Source organism: Poromitra crassiceps (genome assembly GCF_964638095.1).
Source record: "Poromitra crassiceps genome assembly, chromosome: 1".
Lineage (NCBI taxonomy): Eukaryota > Metazoa > Chordata > Actinopteri > Beryciformes > Melamphaidae > Poromitra > Poromitra crassiceps.
This window is the reverse complement of record NC_139623.1, coordinates 16,967,617-16,981,865: the sequence shown is the minus strand read 5'-3', so window position 1 is coordinate 16,981,865 and position 14,249 is coordinate 16,967,617. Positions and strand designations below refer to the sequence as shown.

Below are 14,249 nucleotides of genomic sequence, written 5' to 3'. Positions count from 1 at the left end.
GGACAGTTTGAGTCTCAGGATGTCTGTGGGACAGTTTGAGTCTCAGGATGTCTGTGGGACAGTTTGAGTCTCAGGATGTCTGTGGGACAGTTTGAGTCTCAGGATGTCTGTGGGACAGTTTGAGTCTCAGGATGTCAGACAGTTTGAATCTCAGGATGTCTGTGGGACAGTTTGAATCCCAGAGCAGAGGCTAGCCGTTTGTCTGAGGTAGAATAATATCACACAAGTAATAACTGAAGTCCAGTTTGAATCCACTTGGTTCAAAATATGTGTAGGGGCTGGGATAATGGAGCTAATATAGCATTTTATAACTGAAGGGTGAAGCACTTGGTGTAATTTCATGGTTGAGACATTATTGATTTCACTCTGATCAAGTTTGTAGATTAGATTTGTGTCCTATGGTTACCAATACGCACAGACAGATATGGCCAGCCTGTCATTCCACCACAGTATCATTGCCTACACGACGTACATGTTAATATGTCTCTTTATCTATGTCGAACTGTTCATGTCGCAGGTGAAAATTCACAAAATCAACCTTGATCCGAAAAAATATGTGCCGCAATTTTCCTCAGCAGAATTTCGCCATTGATATGCAGGGGCATTGACTGGATATAAGTTTGAAAAATATTATTGACCTGCAAACAAATTGCACAAATAAATTGCTCTTGGTGTGTAAAAGCCTTTAGAATAAAGAACAAAGATCAAACGGAAGCAAAATATGGAGCATTCAGGCCCCCCCCACCTACCATCACTGGAATTTGATTGGTTGATATCCCCAGGTCGGAGGATACAGGTACTCGGTTGCTCTCTTGGACTCTCTTGCGCTTGCGTCGATTGGTGGAGACCTCTGTTCCTTCTGGATACACGAAAGGGAACACTCTTAATTTCCACTACAGTATGATTCACACTCATTCAAATGGATAGGAGCAAAATGAGCAGCACCTACCTGTGTTGCAAGCTTGGGTACAGATTTCTGCAAAAGGCCTGTGGGGGAGAAATTACGGCATTGAATGACGGAGTACATCGATCCCAGAAAAGTGCGTTAGTTACTCAACTACTGATTCACTCCCCTTGAACCCCCCCAATTATCCCACAGTACAAACTCCAAGACTGCATGCAAGCTTCAAGGCAAATCAAGCCAAAATGTATGTTAAAAAAAAATGCCTGAATTCAACTCAATAGGCCCAAATGAGTTTGAGCACAGGCTCAAACCTTTACAACTAAATCTGGGCAAAATGAAAAGGAAATTCAATGTTTTGTGAGTGTTAAGTTAAAATGATAAAACTTTATGATAAACTTCCTCAAGGTCAAAATCAGCTATTTCTATTGTATTATTCAGACTTCTTGTTTAGGAAGAATTAGTCTTGGTCATCTGAGGAACTGGACTTTTCCCAGTGAGACTCACTGAAGCTGGCTCTTGATGTTGATGAGGATTTGGTCCGCGGCGTGGAGGATCTTCTCCAGGCAGACGATGTCATATGTGTTGGGGTTTCGGAAGGGAATGTCGTCCGGAAGGCCGCTGACTTCTACAGACTCCGGAGTGGCACGGATCAGCTTGTATGGGACCACGACAGAGCGGTCCAAGCCCAGAGCCTCACCTGAGCGCGACACACATCAGAATGTCACATATTGACTTCACATTTGTAAATATTTTCTGTGAATTAAAATTTAGGGACGGTGTGTGAATATTTTCTTTTTTTTAATACTGTATAAATCTGTTTATTGAAGGAGTGAAGCAGTGAGTAGAGAATGAAACAATTCTCAGTTTTCTTTGAAAAAAAACAACCCCACAGACAAAACTCTGCTTAGTCCCACCCTTCCCACCCACCTCACATACCCTAGTAATGTTCTGGGGAAACATTATCATCATTTTGTTTTCCATAGCACATCACAGTAATAGGACATATAAAATTAAAGCACAAGGATTGTTGCACATTAGTGCTCAGAGGAATCGACAAGTAAATAAGCCCGCCAGTACACAAACATGACCAGAACCTCAAAACCAGTCCGGATAGACCAAACAATAGCAGCTCAGGAAGGGGTTACAGTTTCACTCCTCAGGTAGTACCGTCAGATTTTCAAAATACATTATGAAGGGTTGCCATTTTGAATACAAACTTTTGATTGACCCTCTTAATGTGAATTTGATTTTTTTAAGCTTAAGAAAAGATGTGTGTGTGAATATGTAAATTCCAACAATCAATGCAATTTCTCGGGTGTTTTGCTCTTATATTACCTTCATAGTAGAACTGCCTCAACAAAGAATATGTATATTTTATAATATTGACATAATTCTAGTGACAATATGTGCTTATGCTTTGTAAAATGTGCATTTATGCCTGCTATAAAGTCATTTCCACTTTCTACTTAGTGGGCTATTTTTCAGAAACGTAGCCTGGGGGAAATTCTTGTTCATTTAATTAATGCATGGAGAAACTAACAGCAAGCAGACATACATGACAACATCCAGGAGTATAATGATGTTTCTGCCACACACAGCTTGTTTTTGGTTGATGCACGCTTGATGTCCTCAAAATTAATGTTCAATGTTAACCACCAAAAACGATTAAATCATTTCACACAATGCCTGGTGAAACGACCCATATTCACATTTTTGTTTGTTTTACCTTTATTTATACAGGGGAGTCTCACTGAGAGCAATGCTCTCTTTTTCAGGAGCGCCCTGTTCACACTCACACACACATTCACACCTGGAAGCTGACCAGTACAACCACAGTCTGATCTGATGGCCACTGAGCAGCTCCACTGGAGCAGTTGGGGTTAAGGGCCTTGCTCAAGGGCACCTCGGTGGTGGTAATGAGGGAGGGGCAAGCGCTTCCTTTTCACTTTCCCCACCCAGATTTATCCTGCCGGTCCCGGGGATTGAACCGACGACCTTCCGCTCACAAGCTCGCTTCTCTACCACTGCCCCACACTTACCATATTTCTTGTTGAACAGCTCCTTCACTTGCTCGCGAAGGACCACTTTCTCGCCCATACGGTTGATGTCGTCATCGTCTGTGGCATGAAGAGAATGGGTTGATGGTGTGGATTCAAGACGCAGGTCAGTAAAACGCTGGTTGCTATTAAATGGTTTGCCACTCACCGCTTATTGAGGCGTAGGCCTTCTTTAGTAGAGTGATGCGTCGGGGTGCTGATGAAAGATACACAGTTACTGATTGTCCACGCTCAAATTGGTTGACTTTACCATGAAAAAGCTGGTGCTGGGCTTACCTGGTTTTGGAATGAGTCCTTGAAAAGGTCTGCAAGGAACAAAGCAGTATAACGTGTTAAATATCAGATTGATGTAGTAGAATAATCCAAAAACAGTTAGCTCCCACCCCCTTCCCCAATGTTTTCTCATCGTAATACCGGTAATAATAATTTGGCCTCTTGCGCAAAGCTAGCTTGGATGAGGAATGATAAAATGTGACATTCTCCAGGTCTACTTCAAGTTCCCCCCCTGAATTTTCTCCCCAATTGTACTTGGTCAATTCCCCCTGCTGTCCCGGTCATTGCTCCACCCTTCTGCTGATCTGGGGAGAGCCATAGACTAGCACATGCTTCCTCCGATACATGTGCAGTCGCCAGCCACTTCTTTTCACCTGACAGGAGTTTCACCGGCAGGACGTAGCGCATGGTAAGATCATGCTATTCCCTCCACCTCTCCTCCCCATAAACAAGACAGACCAGAGGAGGCACTAGTGCAGCAAACCAGGACTCCACCTGCAGACATGGCCAATTGTGTCTGTAGGAACGTCTGACCAAGCTGGCGGTACCGCTACCGGGAATTGGTCTACTTTGAATTTTATCATGCAAAAGGAAGACAAGAACATTTGATGCCAACGCTATTTGGTTTCTCTTTTCATCCACAGGAGAGGTAACCGAGTTTGCCAGGCACAGCAGAGCGTTTAAATCTGAGAATGGTTGAGAATTTGTTACATGTTATTATTATTATATTATATATATATTTCTTTTTTTAAGACGACTAATCGCCACAAAGAACAGTTTCATGTCATGTAGGCAGCTGACAGTTTATGCTAGCACCCAGCAGAGAAAATGGACAAAGTGCAAAAAAGTTGGCGCCAGCAGCGAATTTCCCAGAAACACTGATCATAAAGAATAAGTATGGAGCACATTGGCTGTGAAGCGAGTTTGTCTCCGAGCTGCACTCAAGTGCTGTTAGATGATGGTGGCAGCTACTCTGGTGGCTTGTTATGTGCCATCCACTTTCGCAAATTAGCATCATGAAATGCAGTAGAGGCAGTTTTTTCTACAAAAAAGGAAGAGTTTGAGCACACACCCTTTATCCTGATTTCTGAAGGTAAGTGACAATGTAATTGTCAATTTTGGTGGTGTAATGGAAAAGTAATATGAGTGTAAAGGATTACTGCTCTAGGGAGGATTAAGTAAACCATTACTTTTCAAATGACTAGCAAGCAGAGGTGTGACCAAGTCCCAAGTCTGAATGTAGATTATCAAGTCAAGTCATTAATATCAAGTCTCAGTGCTAAATGTAGAACACCAAGTCAACAAATCAAGAGTCCAGTATCAATTTGATATCTTAAAGAAAACAAAATATCTAGGACTTTCAATATGGTTTTTATCGGATAAAAACTTGGTAAGAGCATCATGAGTTTGATTTTGATACTCAGTTTAAACTTCAATTCAATCATTCCATACAAATTCAGAAAACAGAATTTAAATTCAGCGTCTGGTGGAACAAATCTCATCACCTTCAAATCAAGTCATTTGCACAAGATTTGTACAAAATCTCAATTCAAGACTTTAGAAACTTTCAAGTCATCAAAGTACACATCAGAGTCAATTCCCAAGTCACCAGAGGGCCAGTCTCAAGTCTTCTCTTCATGCATCTTCATGCAAGTCTCAAATTGTGAGTCTCAAGTGCGCCCCCACCTGGTGATGGTGAAGCAGATCTTGTCGGCGACGGCCAGGATGCGCTCCAGGTTCTGGGAGCCGAAGGTGCAGGGCTTCCTGAAGGGGATGCCGGGGGGGAGGCCCTGGATGAGCACAGAGCCTGGGTTGCTCTTGATCCTCTTGTAAGGCACCTGCACCGGGTACTTGATGCCCAGCGCCTCACCATACTTCCTGTTGAACAGATCCTGGACCTGCTCCCGCAGCGTGTTGGCCAGGTCGATCCTGGACAGCTTGGCCTCCAGGCAGTCTGGGGGATTATGGCAAGCCATTTTAACATTTGATAACTAGACTGGATATGTATTGCAGATATCTGTAATTAAATTCTTCCTAGTCAAAAAGAACATTTCATATATCCTATTCTTCCTAGGGCAAATGACGTCACTTTTGCCATTCATGTGAATTATGACTTGTTGTAATTCCAGTTTCAGATATCTATATTTAATTCTGACTAGTTATAATTCCAGTTCAATATATCTTTAATTCCCCTCAATTCAATATATCTACATTGTCCTTTTTAGATATCTTAAATTAAGTTTTAATTCATCAGATTGAGTTGTAAACATCTACATTGTCCATTTTAGATATCTTAAATTAAGTTTTAACTCGTCAGATTGAGTTGTAGATATCATGAACTGGAATTAGAAACAGTTATCATTTATTAATTGCAGATATTCACATTGCAGATATCTGCAACTGAATTGTAGACATCTGTAATGTGAATGAGAAACCCCATACACATGAGTGGCAAAAGTGATGCCGTGATGCCATTTGTCCTAAGAAGAATGATGTGGATATCTGACATGACAATTGTGAATAGGAATAATTAATTATATATCTGTCGTTTTGAGGAGTTAAAATGACGTTATAGATATCTCGAATGAAAATTCTGACTAGTCACAATGTAATTACGACTAGTCAAAATGATTTTGTTGATATCTGTAATGGGTAAAGTTAGCTAATCAATGTTAAAATGTATTGACCTTTCCCCCCATCTTTCCACATGTGCCCTGCCCTCTGACATGACGTTGCTGCAATGTTTGATTTGTTTGATTTATCTTCAACTGTATCAAATCTGAAGGAGTGTTAAAGCCCCCCTCCAGTCAGTGTTGTTATTCTTAAGATATTTCATGTGTAGCTGTGTTTTTTCCTGCTCTGCTCATTAGCCAAAATGTCTGCCACTGTATTGACAAATAACCTTATTTTGGGCTCAAAGTCTAAAAATACAGCTCATTCTAGAAACGGGTGCTGACGTCAGACATTATGTTGTCTAACGAGTGATGTGTCATAGACAAATACACTATTTAATATTACAGTGAGTGAATCCAATCTGCCGTTAGCTTGACTGCTACGTTTCTGCTAAGTGTTCTGGCCATTCGTTCTGGCTCAAAACGGCGCGACAGTCACTTTTAACCAGTTTGAGTTACGTTCTTTCCAAATCTTTTCCATATAAGCCCACCAGCTTTGATATCTGTTGGCTGGTTGTTGATATTTTCAATAATATTGCACCTTTTGGACGAACATTTTGCGGAGATAGTGGCAACCATACTATTTCCGGTCTATCATCTGGAAGGGAGACAAAGATCCAAAGATCATATTGAAGGTAGGAGCGAGGCTCTTATCCTTTTTGGACAACAGTGCTCCAGCCATGATGTTGCAGTGGAACAAGGTATAAGCCTTCGGTTCTTACCAACAGATGATCTTTGGTGCAAATGATGACCCAGAGCTGTGATGATGACGTGCTTTGTTACAACAGAGCTCTGATGATGACGTGCTTTGTTACAGCAGAGCTGTGATGATGACGTGCTTTGTTACAGCAGAGCTCAGATGATGACGTGCTTTGTTACAGCAGAGCTGTGATGATGACGTGCTTTGTTACAGCAGAGCTCAGATGATGATGTGCTTTTTTACAGCAGAGCTCAGATGATGACGTGCTTTGTTACAGCAGAGCTCTGATGATGGCGTGCTTTGTTACAGCAGAACTCTGATGATGACGTGCTTTGTTACAGCAGAGCTCTGATGATGACGTGCTTTGTTACAGCAGAACTCTGATGATGACGTGCTTTGTTACAGCAGAGCTCAGATGATGACATGCTTTGTTACAGCAGAGCTCTGATGATGACGTGCTTTGTTACAGCAGAGCTCAGATGATGACATGCTTTGTTACAGCAGAGCTCAGATGATGACGTGCTTTGTTACAGCAGAGCTCAGATGATGACGTGCTTTGTTACAGCAGAGCTGTGATGATGACGTGCTTTGTTACAGCAGAGCTCAGATGATGACGTGCTTTGTTACAGCAGGGCTCAGATGATGACGTGCTTTGTTACAGCAGAGCTGTGATGATGACGTGCTTTGTTACAGCAGAGCTCAGATGATGACGTGCTTTGTTACAGCAGAGCTGTGATGATGACGTGCTTTGTTACAGCAGAGCTCAGATGATGACGTGCTTTGTTACAGCAGAGCTGTGATGATGACGTGCTTTGTTACAGCAGAGCTCAGATGATGACGTGCTTTGTTACAGCAGGGCTCAGATGATGACGTGCTTTGTTACAGCAGGGCTCAGATGATGACGTGCTTTGTTACAGCAGAGCTCAGATGATGACGTGCTTTGTTACAGCAGAGCTGTGATGATGACGTGCTTTGTTACAGCAGAGCTCAGATGATGACGTGCTTTGTTACAGCAGGGCTCAGATGATGACGTGCTTTGTTACAGCAGAGCTGTGATGATGACGTGCTTTGTTACAGCAGAACTCAGATGATGACGTGCTTTGTTACAGCAGAGCTCAGATGATGACATGCTTTGTTACAGCAGAGCTCTGATGATGACGTGCTTTGTTACAGCACGCGCACATGAACGTTTTAGAACAACATCAATGTTCATGCATGTAGTAAAACCTGACTGGAGGGGGGCTTCACTGTGGGTGAATGTGGTACCTGAGAATCCAGGCCTCTTGGATACAGCTGCAGGATCCTCTGTTAGTGCCACTGCGTCCTTGGCGTCCAGATCTTTGGGAAAACGTTCATAGGTTGAAAACTTTGATGTTTGTTGTTTCATAAGATTTACTGCTGTATAAAGGAAGCTTTGTCACAACAAAAAGGCACAGACATCTGTAGGAAAAGACAGCAAGGACTTTGTTTTTATTAGAATAGCTGTATTAAAAATAGCACATGGACTGGATTTCACCTTGTAATATCAAGAGTGGGGGGTCAAAGTGCGAATAGCATTGAAAAGTGCCCATATACAGTACACTTCAGTATGCGATATTGGGTTCACAATTCAATACAACCCTGATATGATATAATACATACAAGTTGAATGGCAAAAAAAATTGCTTATTTCTGAGCCAATTTTTTTTCTAACCATTGCGAGAAAATGCATTATTTTGGCTCGCTTGACTGTAAACAACAATTTAAAACTGTCATTACAAATTGCAAATAATCTAATTTGGATGGAGAGCCTGTGAAATTCTCATGGTCCAGCATCTCATTTGTGATTACTTCTACAGGAGAATAAAATGTAACTAACATCGCAATTCATTTTTCTGCCCCAGAATACGTATTGCCACATTTTTGTATTGTGGTATATTGAATTTTCATGTATCGTCCCATCCCTAGTTTAGATTGTTTGTAACCCAGGTGTCCACTATACATTTTCAATGATCAATATGTATCATTATGGATTCATGCCAAAAATCCACTGGATGGAGGTACCTGAATCACAGGCAGGGATAGAAGACATCTCTTGTTTGACTTGCTCAGTTAACAGATCGGGCCTGGAGACAAACAGAGACAACACATGTTGCAGCACATTGCCTGAATCTCTATAGAAAAGTGTCATGTCTTTGTGAGTGGACTCTCCTGGTTAACGGAGCATAGAATTTAAGTCTCACCTTTTGATGATGAACTGGATGTGAGCACCGACAGCCAGGATCTTGCGCAGTTTGGCGGCTCCAAAGCAGTTGGGCCTTCGGAGGGCAATTCCCTCCGGCAGCCCGCTGACGTACAGGTCCTCTGGGTACATCTGGAACTTGGAGTAGGGGACCTTGGCTGGTTCAGGTAAGCCCAAAGCTTCAGCTGGGGACAAGGGGTGTGAGACAGGAGAACAGAGGGCAATGTGTAACCATGCTAAATACTGGAATAATAATAATGCTTTGTCATTTGCTTTCGTGGCTCGAGAGTTGAAAATACCAGTTGGTGGGGGGGGGGGGGGCTGTTCGGGAGAGGAGGGACACTGCTGTGAATTGACATTCAAAGCATCAGCGAGATCTTTGGCATTAAACTGGATTATTTGCATATCCAGAGCCCTATCATAAATCCTATTCATTTATCACCCTCCGGTAGCAGATAGGAGTGGATGATGCAGATTATCATCATCATCATCATCATCATCATCAGTATATAAATATGTGCTAGGGCCCTGTCTGTTTCTCTGTCCCACTAGCCGTTTTCACACACAGATCGCGCAAAATTGCAGTTCAGAAGGCCCGCAAAGCCGGAAGCCTCGCCACAGAAATTGCTTTCACACACAGCCAAGCAGCACCGCCACATTCACGTCTTGGGGTGTGCTTTCAGGTGACAGCCACCACTCCCGGATTGAAAGGCGAGCGGAGGCATTTCCACCCAGCTCCTCCTAGCCCAAATGAATATTTTCATAGGTTAGTGTAGCCTATAGGCTACTGTATGATGAATGAATTCATTCAACAACCAAACATCGCCGATGTACGCCAGCCAACGACGTGCAGCTGTGGTCATTAAGGATCAAACTGATAAAACACGAAAGTGTTGTCCACATGCAGCATGGTAACAGGGCTTTCAATATTCATCTGATCGACTTTATGGATCACAGATGCACCATCATGTAGCCCCTAGATCAGTGATACTCAACTTGCGGCCCGCGGGCCACACATGGAATTGCAATATATATATATATATATATATATATACATATATATATATACATATACAGTTTTTTTGTTTTTTTTTACCGTGCACCTGAACGCAACATGCAAGATACCCGCTGAATAAGTGTCCAAATGTTCGTGTCATTCTGGCCAATACACTTCTGTTTAATAGCATTTCAGTCTGGAATATGAGACTGAATATATATGTGGAGCACCAAATGGGGGTTGAAACTCACCATATAGCCTACCGGTATCTGGCAACACTGCAAACAAGCCAATGCCTCGTGGAGGGATTGGGTCAGTGGCAGGGAGGGACGCAGAAACAGAGCGCTTCAGGTGTGAATGACGGGGCGTATTGTTGCAGCTGGCATTTCCTCGTCGTTAACGAGAAATGCGCAAGCTGCAACAATCAAGTCACCAGCGTCCCAGCGTCGGAGTTTTAACGATAAGCAAAGCAGCTGTCTGGAGGTTTGGAGCTGCATCTCAGAGAGAGACAGACTGAACATGAGAATGTTTTCATTATATATATTTTAATCAAGTCGGTGTGAATGTTTTCATCACTTTTATCATTTTTTATATCGTTTATATATATATATATATAAAGTCGGTCTGAATGTTTTTATGATTTTTATAATTGTTTCTAACATTTTTATCATTCGTTCTAAATTTTTTATCATTGGTTTTATCATTGAATAAACTAAAAACTAAATCAAACGCTTACTGTGTGGTTTTGTGGTAAAAGTGGCTCTCCTCTTGACTTTGACCGGCTAGTGTGGCTCTCATGGAGAAAGTAGTCAGGATCACTGATGTAGCCTACAAGGCTAATTCTTATCTTTTGGTTCCATTTTTTTGTAAAGCAAATTATTCCCATGAAGTAGCCTAATTAGCGTCTGTTCTGAAAGACGCCGCCCGCATATCCAACAGCTGCAGTCTGCATAACGTTCGTCGGGGGAATAGTAGGCTATAGGCTATAAATGCACATGACTACTATAACGTTAGTAGTTTTTGTAAGGGAATGCACAACTGGCTAGCTAGACAGATTGCAGTTCTGGAGCTGGTTTCCAGAGGGAATATCCTCAGACCAACTCGCCACAGACAGCTATAGTCCTCTGAAGCTTATTATTATATCCGTGAATTTTACCTACTAATGTCCACATCGTTTGAGCATAAAGCCTAACCTACTTACTAGGCACAGAGCATTCCTCCTGGCCGCCTTTTTTTTATTTCACTTATGCAGCATGAGTCCCCTGTATTTTTTTTAATGAATGAGCTGACCATTCGCACCGTTCCGGCTTGCCGCTCCTATGCTTTCAGGTGGAGGCGGGTTGCAGGGTAACCCGGCGTTGTGACTAGGTCCACTGGTGCATTTTACGGCTTTCAAGGCCGGTGTGAAAGTGGCTACTGTGATTGTCCCACTGTGATGTCCCACTGTGACATCATCAGTGATGTCATAAATCCCACTGTGACATAATCTGGTCTCATTGGCCACACCGCAGCCGAGCTGCGAATGCGAGCTGCAGGGCCAGCTTGGCGAGCTGCAGGACGGGCGAGGCCGCGTAGTGGGCGAGGCTAGGAATCGAGCATGCGTAGTGCGCGAGATCCCTAGTTATTCAAATGTTTGCAACAGTTTTAGAGTGGCATCAACACACCCACCACTCCCTAACTGTGAAAACACAACTGCTCTCAGACTATAATATAACTCATCTTAATATTTACAAGGTAGCTTGCACCACCGTTTTTTGTCTTGCCTTCATCAGATGTGTGTTTCATCAGTCCTTATGATATTTCCGTTGCAGGTGGGAAGTTTTAGGTGGACAGAAAATGTGTGTATTAAGTTCTTCTTGGACACAGGCAACATTAAAACAGACTATTAAAACGTCACTTTTTTACTGTACATGGACACAATTTGATGTACATGTTGGGGGTGTGCAAGGGTGGTGGTGATAAAAGCCACATTGCAAAATTGATGGGCCTCACATAATGTCCTCCCCCCATATGAGAGATGTAAGCTGTAGGTAGCTTACCATACTTAATGCTGAATAGGCTTTCCACTTGTCTCCGAAGCTGGAGAATCATTTCACCGATATCTTCCACCAGACTCCCTGTAGAAACAGTGAGATCACTGTGATTGCGTTGCATGTTAAATCACCACTGAGGCTACAAACAAATAAACAAAAAAGTAGCAGAGGAAAGATGCAAAAGCGGGGTTCAAAAAACAAAGCCAAAACAAAAAAGTTCCCTTGAAGTAGATGAGACCAAATGCCACAAATTATTTAATGTATTGGTTAGCACTAGAACTAACAATGCAACAGCCTTCAACTCTGCTAACATGTGGCTGGCACTGGCACGGTGGCTCAGTGGTAGAGCTGTCGCCTCACAGTCAGAAGGTCCTGAGTTCGATTCTCGCCTGGGACACTGTGGGCGCTGTGGTTGTGTTCCCCCCCCATATCTTCAGTGCCTACTGCCCAGGTGGGGTATCTCGTCGTAAGGGCCTTTCTCTCTGTGTGGAGTTTGCATGTTCTCCCCGTGCTCCCCCAGGGGGTTCCTCCGTATATAACCCCCCCCACTAAAAACATGCAGAAGATCAGATCGTCATCGTCATCTGACCAGTGACGACAACACCCGAAGTTGGTCCCCGGGCGCTGTACGAGAAAGCGACCACTGCTCCTGGCCTGCCCCCCGGAGGAAAGGACATGCCTGGATGGGTTAAATGCAGAGGACACTTTTCACCGGCCACCTGACGGTCAGCATGAGTGTGTTGTGGCCGCATGCATGTGTTGTGGTGTTCGTGTGACAATAAACGACGGGGCTTGTCCCGTTACGAAACGAGAGTTTTTTATCAACGTTCCCAACTGTAGCCATTGTGCTGCCTTTAATTGCCGGTAAAATATCAATACCAAGTGTCGCAAATACCATAATTACACATTAACGATGTGAAGGGAAAGCCGGGATTTCTAATGTCCTTGTCATCAACTGATGGTAGAAGTGATACTTTTTCAGATGTGTGTTTAGAAGTCAAATGTATCACCCCATATATATGATAATTATGTACAATACCAAATTCATTTAACGACCCCATGAAATGTCATCTTTACTCCCTTGATGTTGTCCATGTTGAAACAGTTGAAGCAGGATGTTTGGGGGGGGCACATAATGCACTGATTGATCATTCAAAAGTCTCAACATGGAATATGAGTCAGGGAGAGAAAGTCAAGGCCATTTTATTTGAAGGGTGCGGATTTAAAAAGCTGATGGTTTTATCTATCTATCATCATCAGTATAAAAGGGAGCTCGGACTCTGTCTCTCTGTCCCACTGATGACATCATCAGTGATGTCATAAATAATTCACTCACACACAAGGCTACAGTTCAGTGATGATGTCATACATAGGCATTGTGACATCATTGATGATGTCATCAGTTACACACACACACACGAGAGCGACTGAGGGAGAGGGAGAGAGGGAGAGAGACTGAGGGAGAGACTGAGGGAGAGAAAGAGGGAGACGAGAGCGACTGAGGGAGAGGGAGAGAGAGACCGAGGGAGAGAGACTGAGGGAGAGGGAGAGAGACATTGCGCATGCGCCAATAGGGCAGGTGAGGCCATGTAACCGTCGAACTGTGGGCTCGGCCACACAGCGTTGCATGTGAGCTGCAGGGCGGGCGAGCCTAGGAATCAAGCGCTCATAGCGCGCGAGATGCCTAGTATATCATCATCATCATCAGTATATAAATGGGAGGGCTCTGTATGTCTGTCTGGGCTCTGTCTGTCTGTTTTTCTGTCTGTCCCACTGATGACATCATCAGTGATGTCATAAATTACATCAGTAAATTACTCACACACACAAGGCTATAGTTCAGTGATGATGTCACTGATGTCATATATAGGCATTGTGACATCATCAGTGATGTCATAAATTCACTCACACACAAGGCTATAGTTCAGTGATGATGTCAGTAGGGGTGCCCCCTCCTGATCGATTGGTCGGTCGACGTGCTCTTGGTCGACGAGATTCACGTTGGTCAACAATCGCTGGTGTTAATAATTTCATAGAAGAGATTCAATTTCATAACAAGAAAAGCGATCCGGAATGAAGTAACCTGCCGCGGAAGCAAGTTGCAGGCTATCTAGACTGAAGGGAGAGCAACCATCAGAGTGATGGAATTAACAATTAAATTGCTCAGCTATCAGTGCAAACAATGGACACGTTTCAGCATGCAGCCACCATCAACTGTTAACTAACTACGTAGTAGTAGTACGCACCTTATGAGTTGAGACTAGTCGTCAGTGAGACTGGATGTCCACAGAGATACACTCCAACTCCGGTAATGTTAGACAGATAAGATTTAACTAGAATAAATAGCAAAAGCTGTCTAGCTGTCCTTTCTGACAATTAATTAACCATGCCA

At 43.1% G+C, this 14,249-nt stretch overlaps 1 protein-coding gene across 3 annotated transcripts in view; it reads right to left on the bottom strand.

Moving 5' to 3' along the window:
• The window catches only part of gtf2ird1 (GTF2I repeat domain containing 1), a 100,875-nt gene that overhangs the window by 1,530 nt on the left and 85,096 nt on the right, over nt 1-14,249 (bottom strand). For 2 of the 3 annotated variants that reach the window (XM_083635367.1, XM_083635366.1), the window contains exons 16-26: nt 11,864-11,941; nt 8,829-9,012; nt 8,650-8,711; nt 7,873-7,944; nt 4,921-5,188; nt 3,238-3,266; nt 3,110-3,157; nt 2,944-3,021; nt 1,409-1,601; nt 950-987; nt 750-859 (exon numbers count right to left, since the gene is read on the bottom strand). In XM_083635367.1, coding sequence (XP_083491493.1) covers nt 750-859; nt 950-987; nt 1,409-1,601; nt 2,944-3,021; nt 3,110-3,157; nt 3,238-3,266; nt 4,921-5,188; nt 7,873-7,944; nt 8,650-8,711; nt 8,829-9,012; nt 11,864-11,941 — 1,160 coding nt within the window. The remainder of the gene's footprint in view (nt 1-749; nt 860-949; nt 988-1,408; nt 1,602-2,943; nt 3,022-3,109; nt 3,158-3,237; nt 3,267-4,920; nt 5,189-7,872; nt 7,945-8,649; nt 8,712-8,828; nt 9,013-11,863; nt 11,942-14,249) is intronic. The other variant, XM_083635368.1, reaches the window with a different exon arrangement.